Source organism: Biomphalaria glabrata, chromosome 9 (genome assembly GCF_947242115.1).
Source record: "Biomphalaria glabrata chromosome 9, xgBioGlab47.1, whole genome shotgun sequence".
NCBI lineage: Eukaryota > Metazoa > Mollusca > Gastropoda > Planorbidae > Biomphalaria > Biomphalaria glabrata.
Window position 1 is genome coordinate 25164804 of NC_074719.1, and position 21763 is coordinate 25186566.

At 34.2% G+C, this 21763-nt stretch overlaps 2 protein-coding genes across 4 annotated transcripts in view; one reads left to right on the forward strand and one right to left on the reverse strand.

Annotated features, from left to right (window-relative positions):
• Positions 1-6270, forward strand: part of LOC106054525 (uncharacterized protein C05D11.1-like) — a 37758-nt gene extending 31488 nt beyond the window's left edge. For all 3 annotated transcript variants that reach the window (XM_013210413.2, XM_013210414.2, XM_013210415.2), the window contains 7 exons: positions 1062-1147; positions 1480-1640; positions 2117-2353; positions 3355-3448; positions 4119-4279; positions 4700-4852; positions 5268-6270. In XM_013210413.2, the coding sequence (XP_013065867.2) occupies positions 1062-1147; positions 1480-1640; positions 2117-2353; positions 3355-3448; positions 4119-4279; positions 4700-4852; positions 5268-5328 (953 nt within the window). In that variant the 3' untranslated portion in view covers positions 5329-6270. The remainder of the gene's footprint in view (positions 1-1061; positions 1148-1479; positions 1641-2116; positions 2354-3354; positions 3449-4118; positions 4280-4699; positions 4853-5267) is intronic.
• The window catches only part of LOC106054524 (collagen alpha-1(I) chain-like), an 80234-nt gene continuing 64739 nt past the window's right edge, over positions 6269-21763 (reverse strand). The window contains exons 44-60 of the mRNA XM_056042020.1: positions 20742-20795; positions 20552-20605; positions 20409-20462; positions 19552-19659; positions 19072-19125; positions 18911-18964; positions 18507-18560; positions 17334-17441; positions 16762-16815; positions 16638-16673; positions 16351-16386; positions 15418-15639; positions 14788-14944; positions 13024-13136; positions 9708-9776; positions 9077-9289; positions 6269-7503 (exon numbers count right to left, since the gene is read on the reverse strand). Coding sequence (XP_055897995.1) covers positions 7360-7503; positions 9077-9289; positions 9708-9776; positions 13024-13136; positions 14788-14944; positions 15418-15639; positions 16351-16386; positions 16638-16673; positions 16762-16815; positions 17334-17441; positions 18507-18560; positions 18911-18964; positions 19072-19125; positions 19552-19659; positions 20409-20462; positions 20552-20605; positions 20742-20795 — 1584 coding nt within the window. The 3' untranslated portion in view covers positions 6269-7359. The remainder of the gene's footprint in view (positions 7504-9076; positions 9290-9707; positions 9777-13023; positions 13137-14787; positions 14945-15417; positions 15640-16350; positions 16387-16637; positions 16674-16761; positions 16816-17333; positions 17442-18506; positions 18561-18910; positions 18965-19071; positions 19126-19551; positions 19660-20408; positions 20463-20551; positions 20606-20741; positions 20796-21763) is intronic.

The following is a 21763-nucleotide window of genomic DNA, read 5'->3' on the forward strand; positions in this document are numbered from 1 at the left end:
ACCCATCGCGTTACGCATTTCGTATCCTTTTTTTTTCCCCTCCTTGAATAGCTTATGAGCGGTCACTGAGGTCACGCTAAGCCGTCCTGTTGGGGGGTGGGGAACAGAAAAGGTGGGGGAACACATTGTGTCCAGATATATACGTTGATTGGTTCTTAAAAGCCATTAGATTTAGTCAAGAAATGAAGAATGCGAGAGTGAGGGAGTGGCGGGTTGGTACCAGGTTGGTACTGTCAGTTAGCTGATACACCAACGTGACTTTTTTTTTTTTTTTGTAAGTTCATTAGTAGAAATTAATTATGTTGAATCCCTGATTCCCGTATTCATTTGTATAGAAAAATATCAAAGTGCTATCGATTCAAAACACATTGAGTGACATTGTAGGCCTAGATATCTAGTCTAGATCTAGATCTGGATTCTAGATCTAGATAACTTGTTATACAGGAATAGATCTAGCTATAGTCTAGCTAGTCATTACGTTATGTCATGATTCTCTACATTACTCTACAATCTGGACTCTAGATCCAATTTAGTTGTATGATTTAGATTGACTAGATCTAGATCAATAATATCTATGATCTACTACTATCTAGTCTAGATATAGACTAGATTCTTAGTATAGAATAGATCAAGGATGAAGGTAGGCCTACGAAAGTTTGGAGTAGACCTACGTTTGTAGCGGATCCACTGCATCGGTAACACTCTTGAGCCCAGATCTAGAGAAGATTATATTCATTATATAGACATAGATCCAGATCTAGTCTAGATGTCATCTCTATTGTCGTTTTGATCTAGATTTAGATTGTAGATCTAATCATGACATCTAGATCTAATATTATATATATATATATATATATATATATATATATATATATATATATATATGACAAAATAGTGTATCGCGTAAGTGTTACGCATTCTGGTGCCGAAATACGCATTTTGACCATCAGCATTACGCATTTGGACTTTTTTTGGTAGGCAGGTCTGCTATAAGCATGAAAGTAGGGCTATATAAAAGCCATAATGTATTTATTTTGTCTCGTCTATGTACATTACAACAGAATGTAATCTGCGTGTGATTTCCATGCTGCGTCAAGCCAAGTTTCTGTCTTCCATTATGAAAAAACTGGACAAAGAACCTGACACAGTGAGAGAATATTTTTTTTTTGTTTACATTTTTTATATCAGTTATTTTATTTTTAAGTTACCGGTACTTTTTTGACATATATACAACTTACAAAGCAGTCATGAGTTATATACAAAACAAGATGTTGCTTTAGTAGAGAATGCACTCATCCTAGTCTTTGGAATCAAAGGCATTGCCATTATTATCATTAGCTGTCAGATGACAGTTTGTTCAAAGAAAATCTAAATGGACTTACATTATATATCACATTTGTTGAAAAAAACATTACTAAAATATATTGAATATTGAAGTTCTTGAATAGCTTACAGAAAATCCACTTTATGTTTGAGCAGGTACTTGAACATTTAGAGTCTGTCAGGAAAGTTTTGACAGATTCAAACCACATCCTAGTTCATCTAGCTTGTAATGTGCAACAATTGGCTAAGGTGTCTCCACCAGTTGAGCCATGGCTCACATTTCTACCTCAGCATCTTCCACATGAACGTCCATCAAGGTGAGGCTCTTGTCTTCTAGATCTTATTCTTCTCTTAATGTTACTTGTTTTTAACCTTATGTTTTATCACATTGTTATCTGTCATGACCTCAAAGCTATATCAAATTAAATATACTCAATCCAGTAATCTGGTAATTCTGATGTCTTTCAGTATACTGACTATTTAATACAGACATTGGTGTACTCCTCATAATTGTTGTTCTCAGTTGTTAAATGTTGATTAAAAGTATAACAATTTCAAGAGGATTTTACTTTTATTGTCAATATATCCAAATAATTGCATTACTCTTGTGTGAGCTTACTTAGAGATTCTATTTTTTCTATATTTAGCTATTATAATAAAGAGCATGGTGACTGGGTGTTAACAACTTTAGCTTCCAAACCAAGAGCCCTAAGGGGTCTCAAATTTGAAGTTGATAAACTCTATAATTAATTAGAGTTTCATAATTCTAACTTATTTTGTTGTTTGTAAACAGTACTGGGATCACCAATTCCTCAACATTATATGTTCCACTGGATCTAGTGGATAGAGAACATTTGATCATTGGAATCAAGGAAGTAGAGTCAGCCTACATGATCCAAGCCGTGCCCTGTATCTCTGATTACCTTCACCCAGATATAGCCCCTCTTATGGTCCTCTTACAGTACCTGACGCAGTGTGAGGGACCCATGTGGCGAAGAATTAGAGGACTTGGACTTAGCTACAACTACAGGTATTAGTGATTTAGATTTAATGTTGAACAATTATTACTTTTTTTTTTATATTGGATACAGATTTCAACTTTTTGTTTAAGTCTATGTCTGAATCTTAAATGTAGCTGCAGATGTAGTTGTGTGAACTGTTGAGAAGGTGTTTCAGTTTTTTCAATTGGCACTAGTGAGTAAAACTGATCTATAATTTATATATTGTTACGAATCTCACTATCCAGGCTCTCTGCAAACTGCACCATACACCACCAACCTAAAGAACTTGACAACTCAGGGCTCCAAAGTAACGTAACACTTTAATAGTTGAATAAATAACAGCCAATACTGTACAATTGGCAACACGTACACTGTACAAATATCTCTCCGATAACACCGTTCCGCCGTATCAACTCTTGCACTGGCCTCTCCGTCTCGTTCCAGGCTTGCACTGGGTTCAACAGTTCAGGACTGACTTCACACACTAGGCTCGTTGTGTCGGACTCGATCACAGACCAAGATCAAGATGCCAGTCGTCTCAACTGTACTTGACAGTACTCCGCACTGAACCGTCGTAATGCTCCGTACAGAACCACACCACTGAACTGTGCTGTAGTCGACCGGACTGTAGTGAACCGGGCTCTGAACCCCTGCCTTGAACCGTCTTGACTGCGACACCTCCGCTCTTATATAGGGTCCCTACTGGCCTTCTTGAACCGGACAGAACGCCGCTCGACGTTTCTAGGTGGTCAGATGACTACAACTCTTGTGACGCTCCTGAGCTCTGTTCACGACGTCGATCCTTCCCAGACCGCCGTCGATCCTTCCCGAACCGCCGTGTTGACACTCATCTCGGCTGACCGTCGTAACTCGTCACGGTTGACCGCTCGTCTAGCGCTGGCCTGGGGCGATTTGCGTCGGCTGACTACACTCACACCACTACCCCCATCTGTGCCACCACCAGGTTTATAACAATATTATTTATAATTAATAATTTATTTGTCATATTTGTTTCTCTTCTATTGCTTAGCCTGTATGTTGACATTGAATCTGGATTTTTGTATTTCCTGTTGACTAAAGCCAATGAAATCCTGGACCCATATCTAGAGGCTAAACTTATAGTGGTAAGGAACTAAGTATTTCAGAAATTAGATTTTTGTTTCAATTGCATAAAAATAATGAAAACAGTTTTTGCCAGTTGTCATATAACTTTAATTTAATAATAGAACAAATTAGCAACTTAGACTCTTTTTATACATCATATTTAAAATGTACATTGTACAAATGTATTATTGGTAATCAGAAAATAAAAGGACACTGTCTCTCTAGACTCTTGGACTAAAGATGTGGCTGAAGGCCATGTATATTTGGAACCATTGCCATTTTCCTATTCTTTATCAGGCAAACTGTGCAGGACATGCCATTTATGAAACGGACCTTTCAGAAGCGGAACATTGATTTTTTACAAGGTTATGGGAGCCCTTTTACAACCCCTCACAGTGCAAAGGGAATGCTCTAGCACCCCTTAGGGACTCCTGTGGGAATCTTGTTTCACTTTTCTGTTTGGCCTAGCTGTTTACTCTTACAATCGTTTCTCCCGGGTGTCTTTGTGAGGCAGGGTAGCATACCCGGGTGTATAAATAACCGGATTTTAATATAGTGAGAGCTCAAATCACCCAACACTATTGCTTTCCTGACTTTGGTATGGTTAGCGTTGAGAGCCATTTTTCATTGACCTATAGAAATGTTATTTGACCTTGTGGTGATTGTTCTTTTTTGCCTTGTTCCAAACAGAATGAGTTTTTGAATGGTGAGCAGACTTTTTCCCAGAGAGAACTTGAAGCTGCTAAATCCAGTCTGATCTTTGAACTAGTGGAAGAACAGAAGACTATGCTCAAATCATCAGAGCAATCTTTACTTACTTACTTTCAAGGGGTGCCTCATTCCTATAACAAGTAAGTGAAACTCTCAACACTGTCATCATGTTCTTAAGCTGATTTAATAGCCTTAACTGTTGGCTGTTTATATTTAGACTTAAAATGAATATAGTTGCCTAAATGAATTTAGACAACACAAACAAAGCTAGATATGATCAAGAGGGCAAAATTTATTTGAGGTATCTATGAAACTAAAGTTGACATCAAAGTAAACATTCAATTCTGAGCATTGTTTGGAAAGGAAATGATATAACAAAAAATTATACTAACCATTTTTGTTGACTTACAAATAAAATCTTCAAACTAAGTGAAATTACTTACTTGTGTAACAATTTTTGAAAAGTAATTAAAGGTCTAGATGTATTCATTGTTCTTACAGAGTTGTACCTACATATTACTTTTTATTACAGCTCTTAATCAATGTGTTGTTTTTTCTAGGGACATGCTTAAGAAAGTTTCCAATGTTACTTTTGAAGACCTTGAAAGAGTAGCTCAGGAATATCTCATCTCTTTATTTGACCCAGCAAAAACTAGAACTGCTATATGTGTGAGTCCTTCTCGAGTGAAGTATACCCAGGAGACATTTAAACAGTAAGTATTTTGTTAAACTGTTACATTTACCCTACAATTAGTTTTCACTAACAAGTGTTTATTACACCTGCATATTTTATTACAGTATAACTAATGTATAGATTGTAAGAAATGACTACTGGATAGCCAATATTTAGATGTAGGTTTGAAGTTGAGGTGTGTAGTATGACAAGCATTCAGAATTGATCCTTTCTGACCATTTTTGTTTCTTACTTGGCAAGTTGGCTTTGTCTACCTGAATGTTGTGTTAGTTGATGCATTGGCTGTATAAAGTTGTTCATTGAGATTAGCTGTCCCTATTCCTACAAAAGCTAAACTGCATTTCTGTACAAGATTTCTTTGTTCCAATTCTCAGACTTCAAAAGTTGACCTTCCTGACATTGGATCCTCCTTACATGTAGTTGTTCTATTTCAGGAAAGCTGGTATGCAGCTTCATGAGATTCAAGCAGATGAAAGTTGGCTCATCTCTCTATAAGATATATGCAGACTGATGGCCTGATGTCATCCAAACAAAGCAATAATTAAGAAACTATGCAAACATGTGAATTCTTTTGTGAGTCTTGAGATAATAGTGTTACATTTTTTTTTAAGAATTTGTATATAAAATGTACATTTATAATTGCAACAATGTTTGTAATCCAGCTCGCAAAGAGAATGTGTTAACTTCAAACTATGTTGACTTGTGTAAATATTCCTTGCATCGTGTATATTGATAATGCCTTTTAAAATTGTTAAATGCAATGTACATTGACCACACACATGGAGGTACATCAGTTTTAACCAGTCTTTCTCAAGTTGTATAGCAATTGTTAGTTTCCTTCTGTTTATATAAATACAATTTTTAATTGCTTTATTTAGTCTCTTTTTAAAAGCATATGGTTTATTTTTAAGTCTTTTTACAAAGGGGTACGTAGAGAAATTTTAAATTCATTTTACATGTTAAAAAAAATGTTTAACTATATATTAGTGGGCTGTTTTAATTGGCATAAAAGATTTTATGTAAAAACAGTTTATTGTGTTTCTAGGCTTGTTCTTCTGAGTGACTGAATGTCATAGCTTTTGTAACAGATCAAACCCAGTCACTTTAAGTTTCCTGAGGCTGAATGGAGAGTAGACAAGAAGTCCATAGGACTCTGTAGCCTAGGAACATTTCTTTTGAATCTCAGCAGTTACTACATAATGAATTATTCTTTATGGCTTTTAAAGACCTTGATGATTGTAATAGACTTTACCTTCATTTTATATATCTAGTGCTAGTTTTAAATTCTTACACTAGCCATGTACTTGTATGGCATGTTTAAGTGTCTGATATAGATGTGTATACATAAGCTTTGTTTGACTATAACTTGCAGCCCTGTACAAACATTTGAATGTTGATTTGTTGCATACAAATAAAATATAACTCAAGATTCAGAAATAGTTCTCTAAATGTATTTTTTTTTTTTAAAGTGATGTCTTACAATGATGTCTTACAATGGCAGTGGTGGATTTATTCTATCAAAAAACATTTTTACCCCTAACATAACTCTTCAATTTCAGTATACATGCATCAATAAAATCTGTTCATCTTTTAGAATCTAGTTAGTTTACTCTTACACTATTAATATCTCTAGATCATTACATTCTAAAAAGACAATGGTAAGATTCTAGTCACAGTCTTCCTCTAGTTAAAACAGTCTGCACATCAAAAGAACATCACTGAATTGAAAACATAATTGATAAGCTTTTGAGAGTTAGTTGAGAAACCAGTTGGTATTAATGCTAGAGACAGGAGAAATACATACATTCAGCAGCACAACAAATATCTGAGCCTAATGATGCCATGATACATTGTGTCACTGGACTGCACTCCCCACACTGACACAAGATTGTAGTGACAGATTGTCAACACCAAGCTGGATCATTTAAATTAAGAATGTGAAGTCTCTAATCAATAGGCCTCTTTTATGAACAAATAACATTCACTTTGGACAAAGAAACAAAAAAGTAAACTAAATAATTACATCTACAAATTAAGTAAAAAATATAATTATCTACATTTAGACCAGAGACAAGGTAAATATAACAACCATAAAATGCAATCTTGTGTCAGTGTAAAAAATGTTTAGTCCAGATGACTGGACGGATTCACTGTATCACAAATCTATTTTAAAAAACAAACATGAAGATGACTAAATGCCAAGTAAATAAAAAAAAATATGGTATAAAAATGAAAGATACAAATTGCATGTTACAAAACAAAGATTAAAAAAAAAACTCTTTGTAAAAGAGCAAAGATGCAGCCAAGTTATAATGTTCAGGTGTTCCCCCAATTTTTTTTTTTTAATTTCAGACCAAAATATTTTCTTAGCTTTCTGTGTTCTAATTAACTGGTAGTTAAACAATTTCAGTCTTTTTAAGATATTTTAACAAAATTTGACAAAATTTTAATTAAATCTTAATAACAGAATTGTAAAACAAAACAAACAACACATGATGATGAAGCTTTGGCTTTATATTGCTGTGTCTAGTGGAAGCAGACAGGCCCAGCTTCAAAACCAAACTTCTGATTAGAACCACCATAATCCACAGGCCTAAAGTTTACGATAGGGAGTCGATCTAGCTTTTTTGTCGAAATTTCAAAAGTTGTAAAGCTATTCTGTCCCATGCTCTGCAAAAAGCAAATAATAAGATATAATAAGATATGTTATTGACATTGTATTGACTTAAAACACAACATCATAAAAGATAAACCATACTGTCACATTTTTATCAGACAGCTAGGATGTTCAAATAATTCATTACATTAGTTTCATAAAGTAATGTAACAAACTTTGTATTTAATATGTTAATTTCCACTAGGGAAGAAGGGCATGGGTTAGTTTTCTTGCTATATTCTTGATATATGTCTTTATTGAAACATGAATGACACTCTAGAATTAGAAGCAAGTTAAATGTTTCTTGCTATATTCTTGATATATGTCTTTATTGAAACATGAATGGCACTCTAGAATTAGAAGCAAGCTAAATGTTTCTTGCTATATTCTTGATATATGTCTTTTTTGAAACATGAATGACACTATAGAATTAGAAGCAAGCTAAATGTTTCTTGCTATATTCTTGATATATGTCTTTTTTGAAACATGAATGACACTATAGAATTAGAAGCAAGCTAAATGTTTCTTGCTATATTCTTGATATGTCTTTATTGAAACATGAATGACACTCTAGAATTAGAAGCAAGCTAAATGTTTACAAGTTCTGAATGCAGCAAGGTGTACAAGGAAACAATATTTTTGTCCAGGCATGTCAAACATTGTGTTTGTGGGCCGCATGCAGCCCGCTGCCACTTTGCATGCTACCCACTTGGCCACCTCAAGAATTATCAAACTAATGTTAAATTATTAAGCTCTGGCTCTCCTGCCATAAAGTATTGAAGACATTTTTCGTACTGCGTGAGGAAATTGTATGTTTCTGAACATGAAAGGTGAACTTTCCAAACTGACGAATGGGTTCAGGATTTGGCATTATCAGTTGATCTCATTGGTCACCTGTAAGACTTGAATTTGAAACTTCAAGGTAAAGACAAAATTGTCACAACTGTGTGTGATCATGTGAAGTGCTTGCAAGCAAAATTACAACAGTAGATAAACTAAATATCAAGAGAAAATCTTGTTCACTTCTCAACGAGTCGGGAACTAAAAAGATTAAATATGGCTGCAACATTTGGTAAATATGTCCTACACCTGGAATCGTTATTAGATGCTTTTAATGACCGTGTAAGTTTGCAAGCACTTATCTCTGTGAGCAGTTCTTTTCCATAATGAAAGCTACACCGTTTGAGATTATCTGATCAAATTGTGTCATCAGGGATGAAAGTGTCAGTGGGAAACAAACTTCAACCTGACATTAATAAACTTGTATCCCAGAAAAGATGTCAAGCATCAGGACAACGAAAAATAATGCCTAATCATAGTAATTTTTAATTACCAAATAGTACTACAAATTTTGCTGTGACAAGTATTCCATTAATTATTGTATTGTTTCTAATTTACATAAAACTAGTAGGTTATGTTTTTCAACTGATTTTCGGCTGCGGTCCTTCAGTTCATAGTAAGTTTTTTATGTGGCCTACACATTTTACTGAGTTTGACCTGCCTGTTTTAGTCCCTGACTAAGTCTCTGATCAGGTTGACCCAAAGAGCCAGGTCTATTTCTTAGTGCTGCCATGATGAACTACTGACCTTACATCCATCTTGGATTATATTCTTCTTATCAAACTTGGCTGTGTCAAATTCATACTCATTATCACCTAGCAGTGTGATGGCTTTACTCAGGTCATTTGTTTTGTCATTGTGCCAGGCAGCAGAACCAGAGCAGAAGTAGGTGAATCTCTGGACAGCTCTCTCAGACAAAAGTTTCAGCAGGTTCATTTGGATACTGGATACATAACGGATCTGTAAATATACATATATAGATCATGAAGCATTGTAGTGTCGCAAAGCTAAATAACTTTATAACAGAAGCTGATTCTTCCATTTTATCTGAGAAATAAGTTACAGAGATCTAATAATCTAGTCTGTTAACAGAAAGTTAAAAAAAAGATAATTTAAAAAAAAATAAACTGTTCATTTTTTAAAAATTAAGCTAAGAAAGCTTTTTGGAATATTGCTTTGACTTAACTATTAAAGATGCAGTACATAGTTAATATGTAGCTAATTATTTTTGTACTGCTTAGTTTAAACTATTAATTCTACATTGACAGTAATGTATTTTGCTATTGAATGGAAAGTTGAAAAGATGAGACTATTCCTTAAAGATTCAAGTCTTAGATCATAACAGTAACAACTACTTATACTAGAAACCATATCTTACATTCAGTCCACCAGGTAAATCTTTAAAGAAAACTTGCTTCTTGGGTTTTTCATAAAACTTTTCTGGAGCCTGGAAAAAACAGAAATGAACAAATTTCAAACTACAAACAAATTTTATAATTCATATATCTATTTGTGTGGCTTCCCAGTTTGACTTGGATAATAATAATAATAATATTTATTGTCCGTAAGGAAATTTGTCTTACAATTTGTGCATTACACCAAACAAAACATTATAACCATAAAAAAACAAACAAAATGTACATTCCCACAAGACATACTCATAATTTACATGTGAAAAGTTTATATCAGATTGTTTCGATTTAATGATTTGATTGCCAGGGGAACAAGTGTTTGTGTCTGTTTGTCTTTGCTATCAGTGTCTTGTATCACAAAATCTTGACTTATAGGGTGATTTTTTATTTCTAGAATCTTTTTAACTTTCTTATGGATGTTTGTCTCAAACAACTGCCCAAATGGGGTTTGTTTTTTTGCCAATGATTTTATTAGCAGCATTTAGGATTCTATAAAGTTTATTTTTATTTTTAATGCTCAGATTTCCATACCAGGCAGTGATACTAAAATTTATAATATTGCAGAGGTGAGCGTGATAAAACATAGCCAAGGCCTTTTTGCTAACATTAAAGGAGGACAGTTTTCTCAGTAGTCGTAATCTTTGCTGCCCTTTTTCGCTGATATAATCAGTATTTGCAGTAAAATTTAGTTTATTGTCTAGGATAGTACCAAGGTATTTAAAAGTTTGCACTATTTCATTAGTCTCTCCAGCTACAGAAACAATATCATTTTCCTTCTTTTCCCTACAAAAATCGATTATCATTTCTTTGGTTTTTTTTTACATTTAATAATAAAAAATTATATCTAGAGCAGGGGTGGGCAAATTGTTTTATGCGGCCCGCCGACACCTACAGAAGTCAGGTGTGCCCACAGTATATACTTATAAAAATGCAAATATATTAAAAATAATATAAATATAAATTATTGAAACTGTCATTATAAAAAGTTTCAATCAAACGAAGACTTTGCTTATTGGCTATACATCAATACACTCAATACAAGACACAATCTCTGATCAGTATTTTTCAATGCTATGAAGAACTGTGTTGAATGTTGGGTATGGTTGGAACAAGATGGCAAGGGTGACAACTGGTGGAGCTCAAGTTTTGACAGAGTAAAATGGTGTTTTTTTTTTTGTTTTTTTTTTAATATCCCAACCATAAACTTTAAACAGGAAAGTTTGCACAAAGCTGCATAAAATTTCTATTTCAGAGACGAACATGTGTATTGATTAAACTTATTAGAGCTAGTTGCTAGAGGTATTAACCTCAGGTAGTTCCGATAATGAATAAATTAATCCAATATTCAAGGTAAACGAGAACACTATAAAATCTGAAGGAAGAAATTAATCTGTTACTTGAAGGACATTGACTGTGACTTTGTTACCAATATTTCTAATGAAGAGTGGAAGACAGATTACATTGTTTCATAATTGTCATTGCAATGAGTATTTTGCATATGAAATTTAAATGGGTGTTAAATCTTTTCAAACAAGGCCTTCCCATTTCTAAAAGCAAGCAAAAGAAAACAGGCTTTGTCATCTGAAAGGTGAAATTATTTCTAGTGAAATGATTAAAAGTACAACACTTATTTAGATTCCTTAATTTTGCAATTTATAAAAGCAAATTTTAAGACGTCAAGAACCGTTTTTCAATACCATTAGCTCATCATTAGCGCTGAAGCTGATTTAGCTCCAGAGGACATAACTTCGTGCAAAGAGAATTTCCCGTCAGTACTTCCACAGGAGTCCCATGAGTGCCAGAATCTGCATGTCAACACTCTAAAAAATGTGCTTCTGTTCACACTATTTGTGTACACATACATCTGTTCTTCTTCTTCTTTGTTCTCATTTTGTTGGAGCGTTCAGATCAGTAATCTAAGATGAACCGCGTAATGTTCTCCAGATTAGGCGTTCTCCGAATAGTTTTGGTTCTATAGGAGGGCCTTGGAGCCAAGGTCCTGTTCGGATCTCTGATTTAGTACGCACCATTGAAGGACATGGTCAGCATTCTCTAGTGATGCTCCAAAAGGGCAAGTTTCGCTCGTCCCGACATTTAACTTCCGGTACATATATTGTCTCATCCAGTGAACAAGCATTATATTTTGGGTGGGGGGAAACTAAACAAGTATAATTACTGGTCGATTTTGACTTACTGTAATTTGACAGCAGTCACAAGGGTAACAACTCGTAGGCTAGTTCCACAGTTCCGGAACATTATGCACGATTGTAAAAAGTAAAATACTGCACATTAAGTACAACTGTATATTAGCGGGGTTATTGCAATATAAAAAGACAACAGCAATTTTTAAAAATTTGATTTAAAAAATTGCCAACGTTTCTTGTAATTCCTTAACGTGGAGGGTGGAAAAAAAGAAACGTGAATATAATACAGTGTAACTATGAATTAAAAGTTAGCTAGAGTATCCTTCAAAGTTGTATATACATATGCGGCCCACCATTCCCAAATTTAAAGAAATGCGGCCCTCGATCCAAAAAGGTTGCCCACCCCTGATCTAGAGTATTTTCAATCCACTACTTGCTGCCGTACATACAAAATGCTTCTAAGCTTTAGACTACACATAGAGATGATGGTGTCTCTAGTACTAACATTTTGTCTAGATACTGTTTTTTTTTAAATAATTTATTTTTTAAACTAAATACTAGTAAAATGTGAAATGTAGTAGCATGTTTATCAGGTAAGTGGCTGAGTGGTAAGGAGCTTTGACTCTGAACCGAGGGATCATGGGTTTGAATCCCAGTAAAAACAAGGGTTTTCAATTTTTGGATTCTCAGGATGCCTCAGAGTCAACCAACTCTAATGTGTACATGACATAAGAGAAAGTAAAGGGATTGATGGTTCACATGACAGCCTCATTCATCTAGGGCTATAGAAACAGATGACCTTTAGCACATCTGCCAAATAGATCAGAAAGTCTAAAAGGGGCAGTTTACTTTCTTTTTACATCTATATTTAAAATAATAGTTTCAATTTTAGTTTTTAGTTTTGAATAATGGTATAATTTATAATATTGTAGATGAATGAATGAATGGTGACTGCTACACTTATTGGGCTGAAAATATTTCAATTCAACTAATCTATAGACCAATCAGTGTATGTAACCCAGCTCAGGAGATAAGAAACAAAGAAGTAAGCTCCTTATGGTATGGAATGGGATTTGTCATGAAGTCTTGAGTTAACAGAAAAAAACATGAAGGCTACTGATGCTTTAGTTCAACTTACTGATTTGGTTTTCTGTGTTGGGTATACACACGTCTCCACAACATCTGTCATGTTACACCAGACCTGAATGGCATCATCAATAGAGCCCTGATTGGGATCAACCCAGTACCAGCCTGTCAACACACAAAGCAACTAGGTCAGTAAAAACTTACTTATATTGGTATTAACCTTATTAAGAATTCTAAGATGAATGTAGATCAGTACATATTAACATCCCTGTTTAATTTGGTGTCAACAAATTCTATGTCAGCAGTACATAATTCTCAAACCAACAAACATGTATAATTAGTCTTGTGATTCTTTTATCATGTTGTCATTCAAATAAACAAATTAACAATGTAAGATAAAACATTTGAATCCAGTCTGTAAAATGGATCAATAAGATTTTAAGCCAAATTATACAATTCAATGTATATGTATGTATGTGTGTGTATATATATATATATATATATTTAGTTCATCCATCGTGGACAGATGATGACTGTTTTGTCATCCAGGGGGCTAAGGGCTTTGCACTGGTGTTTTGTGCCTTCTCATGTGGCTGGTGAGACCTATGTGAGCCCAGAAAGTTAGGCTGCACACTGGGCAGGTTATTCCAGCTGAGAATAGACTCATTGCTTTTTTTTTTCTCTGATGCTTTTTTTCTGCCAACGCTGTTCTCTTGTCCTCTTCAATTTGTGCACCAATTTTCACAGCACTACAACCATGATGTTCTGTCATGTGCTTCCATCTTCCAGGTGGCAGAGTCAATGCTGAAGGTTTTCAGAGAAACTTTGAAGGTGACCTTTAATCATTTTCTTTGTCCACCTTGTGAGCACTCCCCTTTCTTAAATTGACCATCCAGGAGTTGTTTGTTGTAAAATGTTTTATATGTTTCGGATGGTCCTTCAGAGTTGAAGATAATTACTTCCTAGTCCAAACCTCCCGCAGGACAACGGGGGATGGGAGCGGGCAGGGTTTGAACCCGGGACCATCGATGAATCTGAACGACAGTCCAGCGTGCAAACCGCACGACCAGGCAGCCATCCTGTTGTTCAGGGATGCAGGAGTCTTCCATTCTGCAGATGTGGCCTGCCCATCCCAGCTGAGACTGCATCAAGATTGTAAGAATGCTCTTCAAAGGGCTTCAGTATCAGGTATTTGTTCTAGCCTTTTAACATTTAGTATTTTTCTGAGACATATAATGTGAGAGTGGTTCAGTTTTTTTTTGCATGTCTTCTATATACTGTCCACATTTCTGAGGCATAGAGCAATGAAGAGAGGTGACAGCTTGATAGACCCCTAGCTTTATTCTTGTGGTAATACCTCCTCTATTCCAAACATTTTTAGACAGTCTACTATAGGATTAGGATGAACTGGCCTTGGCAATACAAAAGTATATTTCATTTTCGATGTTTCCATTTTGAGTAAGTGTGCTGCCAAGATAGGTGAATCTGACCACAGCATTTATTTCCTGTCCATTTATCTTAATACTTGGAACTGCAGGTAAATATAAGACTTCAATCTTTTCATGTTTATAGTGAGGCCGAAGTCTGAAAAAGCTCTTGAAAAGTCGCTGACGATGCTCTGCAGATCAATTTCAGAGCAGGCATTTAGTGCAGTCATCAGCAAATATCAGGTCCATGATTACTGCCGATTTTGTTTTTGATTTTGCTTTGAGCCACCTCAGGTTCAATAGATTATTTCCATCATGAAATAGTCTCACAATTCAATGTAAAGTATCAAAGAAAGAGTATTAGTCAAAACTGACTATTGGCCTATTACCTGTTTTGAATGTGGGGTGGCCCAGTTTGATTTCTCTGCATGACAATGCTGGGTTTTCTCTCTTGCCTTCAGGGAATTTAAAGCTGTCCACTTCTTTCTTCAGGGTATCAATGTGGTTGAGCATTACTCTGGACACTTCCTGAATCACCTCACTCACCTAAAGAGCAATCCAAGAATTAAAAAGAGAAATTAAAACATTTGGCTTAGCTACAAAATACAAACTCCAGCTAAATCACATTAGAGTGGAATCTTCATTTGCATAGACAACGTCAGAATGAGACATGCTGTGTAAAAAACACTTCAATTAAAAAAAAAACTGTTTGTTCATAAAAACATCTATGCCTCTATTTCATATTTCAATTTCATATTATTATCCACAGACCTTCATAACTGAATGATTCTGGTTTTAATGTAAATGCTTAACTTCATCTCCCCAAACAGTTTGAATGAAAATATAAATGGAATACTGTCTCTGCTTTGAAATGTAATCTTTAATACAATGGTTTGCAATTATTTTTGTATCTACTACATGACAAAAATAATCCACTGTCTCTGGCTATTACTCTGTTCTAAACTAAAGAGAGACATTTGAAGAAGAAAGTAAGCGCTATTTAGAAACAAGCTATGCACCTGGATGTTAGCTCCACCCTGTTGTTTGGCAATTAGTTTAGCTCTGACACTGTCAAGGTCATCATCAATGTTGGCTGGCTCAGTGGCCCTTCGCCTCCTCTTTCTCCTCTTCCTCTTCTTCCTCTCGCTTTCAGCCTCATCACCCTGGGGCCTGACAAAAGCACTTGGTCCTCCCACAGCTCCAATGTATTCCCCTGGTGGTCCTGGTTGTCCTTGTGGTCCCTAGAATGGAGGATATATGTTAGTGCTTACATTTACAATAGATATGGAGCACTGTAGCTAGGATTCAATTGTGGTAACAGGTTTTGGCTTTTAGGTTTGGCTGACAATAGGGAGAGAAGTTTGAAATAATTGCCTATTTGTGTCAAGTACAAACTTTAAACAAATGAACATACATTTCTTTTGGCTTTCTGTTATGTATTTGCCTTTGAAGTACCTTCAATGTGATTTTATTATGCAACTTACTGTGTCTATCATTTGATGGATGTGGTAATGCACAAAGAGAAATGATGTACAAAAAAGGAAATGAATGCCAGACATTACAGTTAATGTTCATTTATAACGTGGAACTACATTTAGACATGTTCAAACTAGACCAGTTGGTCACGCTTCAGTGCGCAAGTGGTCCTCAGTTTTTAATATACAACACATCCTAATATTATCATCTAGATCAGTGTTTCCCAAACTGTGTTCTGCAAGACCTGAATAAGTGTTCCACAAACTACTGGAATAATTAACACCACTTAAAAAAAAAAGCAACTTGTTCTTCTAAATACTCAGAATGTCCAAATTATTTCGTTAAGGAAAAAAATTTGGGAAACACTGATCTAGATCATCACACTCACCATTTCTTTTCAAGTTTTGCTTGAAACATTTCTCTTGTATGATACTATTTAACGATATAAAGACTCACAAGATGAATGTACTACTTACCACAGGTCCCATCTCTCCCTTAGGTCCAGTTGCACCCTAAAGAAAACAAAATGTAACTTTTGTCAACTCTGTACTGATATTGATTACATTGTCTAACCACTCTTAATCACTACTAGTAAGGATCCTTATGACTTGACGTACATATATAAATAGTTAATATTAAATAATACCTTTTAATAACAATAAATAATATCAACAAATAAACATGTGTACTATTTGCTCTAAAAAGATGAAAATCTTCAGCTTGTAATGTTTGTTCAACTTCTAAGTACATAAGATAAACTTACATGTTCACCTTTAGGTCCTGTAGGTCCTTCTGGTCCCTAAAATAAAGGTAACAGAAACATAATGAGATCAAATTAATACTATTTGTTGATGTAGATGTAAGTGGATTAAATCTAGCACACTTACTGGAGGGCCAGGCTGTCCATCATTACCCTGTGGTCCTGGTGGTCCAGTGGGTCCCTGGAGTCAAAACCAACATTAGAATTATGTTGAGAAGTTCATTTGAGTCATAAAATTGCAGCTTTTTAACAAATACAATCTATATTCTGCTTTAGAATGTATTTCCCTTAGTTTTGTAATTGGAATCTGGATAGAAGATGTTGTGCTTTGATTTGATAGAAATGTGTTAGTAGACAGAAAGAGGAACGAGTATTATTTATACTATTGTATTTGGTATAGATGTTACTTTTCTTTTTATTAGAATTTGTAGAAGAAGTGATTTGTGTAACTTAAAGTATTGACTTCATATTACATTTGTACATTTCTGTTAGCTTAATTGATAAATTGCAAATATAAATAATTTTGCGCCAACTTTATATTTAAAGTACGTGTTTGTTTTTTTGTTAAATTGAAATGTTGCTTGTCCTTTAAACAGAACTGTCTATAAATCTATTTTTCATATCTATGCATTATTATCTTTTAAAATATTGTTTTTTTTTATGTGAATTTATGATTATTTAGACGAGTCTAGTACATACCTGAGGTCCAGTGTCACCCTTGGGACCTTCAGGTCCTTTAGCTCCTGGCTCTCCTTTAGGTCCTGGTGGTCCAAGTGGTCCAGTTGGGCCTATGGCTCCTTGATGACCCTTTTAAATGACAAATTATTTTCTTGGCATTACAGTTGATATTATTGAGCAAAAAAGTGTGCACCATTATTCTAAGTTATAATGTTGATCTTGTTTGTTGTGCCATTCAGTTAATTATATATAATAGTTTATCAGTTTATGTGGGAAGTGTCTATGATTGTATATAAATGAATAGTCAATGATCAAATTGTTGATTGTTTCTACTTGTCACTGTAAAAAGGAAAAGTTAATATTGAACAAAACCTTATACTATACAAGGGGGTAAGGTGGCCAAGTGATAAAGCACTTGACTTCCAAACCAAGGGGGTATAGAGTTCAACTTCCATGAACTGGGATTTTTTTAGTTTCATAATTTTTAGGACAACCCTAAGTCATTATGCTGGTCACATGACACCATCCTTAATTTTCAGCCACAGAATCAGAAAGCTTTACATCATCTGTCGCTGTTGATTAAAGGTCTGAAAGAGGTACCTTTACATTTTTTATGCTATACAAAGTTTCTACTGTCAAAAATTCTATTAGTATTTTAGTAATCTAATCTACATCTAGTCAGAATGTATTTTAAATCTAGTCAACATATGTTAAATCTAGTCTCAATATGAGTTAAATATAGTCACTATGTGTTAAATGTAGTTAATATGTGTTAAATCTAGACAATGTATGTTAAATCTAGTCAACATATCTTAAATCAATAGGCAATGTGCTAAATCTAGTCAATATGTTAATACAGTCAATATATGTCAACTAATAAAAGTAAACTCTCTGGATAACTTTAATAAATTTGAGCCTAAAAATAGACCTTTTTCCCTCAGATAAGATTTTATGTTTAATATCTAGGTTTTGTTCCACGACCAGTATGATGTATCAAACAATAAAATCTTGTTGATATTGTTTACTTTTTCACATAAATCACAAATATTTATGTTTAGACTTGAGATCCCATCACAGCAAATAGATTGAAACTCCAACCAACATACTCTGTGTTGATATTTTTAAAGTCTTTTGCATATTTTGCAAAATAAACAAAGAAAGCCAATGAAACACTCAACTCTAATGTCTACTTACTTTAACACCTTTAGCTCCTTGACTTCCTTTCTGTCCAATCTGGCCAGGTGGACCCTGAAGTAATTAGGAAACAAATGGATTATGGACCTAGATATTAACCTTTAGTTTTACTGCAATAAATGTAACTAAAACATTTAAACTTTCTTGTTTACAGTATGATTTCAACAATGTTGGTTTCTAACTGAAGAGTCAATATGAGGCTAATAGATCTCTATATAAAGTACTAAAATAGACATTACCACAAATAGACTACAACTTATACATACACTTTGATAACAGAAAGTGAGAAAAATAGAATGCAACTAACATTTTTTTTACATTTGAATCAAATTGTTTTTAAATGTTATTTCTTCCTAGGTTACTATTCAAAGAATCAAGAACTAGCTGCCTGTAAGAGTACTTACTACTGGTCCTTGATTTCCAGGTGTTCCCGAAGGCCCAGGCACTCCAGTCTCTCCCTGCAGAGTAGTTAGAAAATAGTCTCAAACAAACTCAAGGATTAGGGCACAAGCACAAAGTACATTAGAATACTTTGAGGGGAAACAAAGCCAGAAATAAAACTTACTACTGGTCCAGGTTGTCCAGGTGGGCCAGGTGGTCCTTGAGGTCCAGTAACACCCTGAGGGAAATAATTTTCAGTTGATTTACATCACTCTTACAAAGTCTTCTCAATGCAATACATTGGATAATAGTTAACAATACTTTATTTAAAACAAACTTTTTAAGTGCATCAGTGTGGTGAAATAGTTGATACCTGTTTATGTTTGTGTAAGAATGTGTTCACAACCTTGATTTAGTGGGTTATTGTCTAATTATCTTTCGTCAGTTCATGTGTCGTTCTAGTTTAATAAAGCTTTGTTTTAGGTTACTCTTCAGTGTTACTTTCATTCTTAGTACAATCAGAAAGGTGTCTTTTTAAATGTATTATTAGAGTCATTTATTTCATTTATTGAATGTAAAAGTTTAAAATTGTATCTTTCCTTTTTAGTTTACATTATTTTAAACTTTTGTTTCAACAAATCTCAACAAAAGATGAATCACTTACTGCAGGGCCAGGTTGACCTCGTTCTCCTCTGCTACCTGGGAAACCTCTGTCACCTTTGGGTCCTATGATACCATCTGAGCCTGGTGTTCCTGGTGGGCCCATTTCTCCCTGCATGGCACATTATAGTATCATAATGTTATTAGCAAGGCATTAGTATATCATAACTTAATTAGACATTATATGAAATAGTGGAATAACTTTAATTTAACATCACAATTTTTTACTAATGATATATTCTGCTGTGCTCTGAATCTGAGTAGTCTAAGATCAAAATTTATTATCTACACTAGTCACAGCAAGAAGCTGGAGAAAATACTTTAGTTTTAATTGTTTGTTTTACATATTTAGGATGTCTAGGCAAGCTATGAACCTGGGACCATCAAAACAACCTAATGACATTCCAACGTTCCAACCTGACAGCTATCCAACAAATGATGTTGTACTATATTAATCATGTCATAATTTCCCACCAAGAAAGTCAAGATGCCAGAATGCTCAGATTTAGAGCTAAAAAAGGGTTACATATTCTGTTACATATTTTTTTCAAATTGATTTACATATTTTGTTATTAAAATGTTTAATAATTTAAATGAAGTTGACATACTCATTCTAAAACAGAGAAGTGAAAGAGATGGATCATACAACTCAATGGTAGCTGTATTCAAATAAATTCAAATAATTAGACCAACAGCTAATCAGAACAGTCATTATTTGGACTAAATCCAAAGTTTTAAAACCCTCTTGTGATATAGAAAATATAGGTAATATGGGACAAATCAGTTAAAAGAATTAAAATAGTTGCATCCTAAGGTGGTTTACATGGATTAGACTGTATATAGTTTATTGGTCTAACTCACCTGTTGTCCTGGTGTACCTGGAAGTCCAATGTCACCTGGAGGTCCTGGAGGGCCCTGTTTTTAGAAACAGTTGTCATTAGATATAATTATAAAAAAAAAAGTATTTCTCTCTTATTGTTAGAGCAGCATTGTAATGTTCTCACCTCTGGTCCTGGTGTTCCTGGTTCACCTTCTTTACCTGGAGATCCTTCTTCACCCTAAGGAAGAATTCAAAGAGAGCAATGTTAGTTTCTATTTCATTAATCATACAACATGAACTTTGTTGTACAAACATGAATGTTAACTAAGATATTAACAAGAAGTCCACCAATGACACAAATAAATAAGAGTTACCTTAAGTCCTGGTTCACCAGCTTCTCCTGCAGGTCCAGGGGGTCCCATTTGTCCCTTAAAAAACAAAATAATATCTTATAACTTCATTTCCTTTGTATGTATTCTATGGACTCAGTTTGCAATTAACTTTTTCTTACAAAAATAAGCAGGAAAAATGTTTAGAGGAGCCTATTGTTTTATTTTAGAACATTAAAATCATTACAAAGTGCCAGTATATATTATGAAAGAAACAATGACAGCATTATAAACTTAGTCATGGTATTCTTTAATATATTTTTATGTGCATGAGCTATAACAGCTTCCTTTAATATAGTTTTATGTGCATGAGCTATAACAGCTTCCTTTAATATATTTGTGTGTGCATGAGCTATAACAACTTCCTTTAATATATTTGTGTGTGCATGAGCTATAACAGCTTCCTTTAATATATTTGTGTGTGCATGAGCTATAACAACTTCCTTTAATATATTTGTGTGTGCTTGAGCTATAACAACTTCCTTTAATATATTTGTGTGTGCATAAGCTATAACAACTTCCTTTAATATATTTGTGTGTGCTTGAGCTATAACAGCTTCCTTTAATATATTTGTGTGTGCTTGAGCTATAACAACTTCCTTTAATATATTTGTGTGTGCATGAGCTATAACAACTTCCTTTAATATATTTGTGTGTGCATAAGCTATAACAACTTCCTTTAATATATTTGTGTGTGCTTGAGCTATAACAGCTTCCTTTAATATATTTGTGTGTGCATGAGCTATAACAACTTCCTTTAATATATTTGTGTGTGCTTGAGCTATAACAACTTCCTTTAATATATTTGTGTGTGCTTGAGCTATAACAACTTCCTTTAATATATTTGTGTGTGCATGAGCTATAACAACTTCCTTTAATATATTTGTGTGTGCATGAGCTATAACAACTTCCTTTAATATATTTGTGTGTGCTTGAGCTATAACAACTTCCTTTAATATATTTGTGTGTGCATGAGCTATAACAACTTCCTTTAATATATTTGTTTG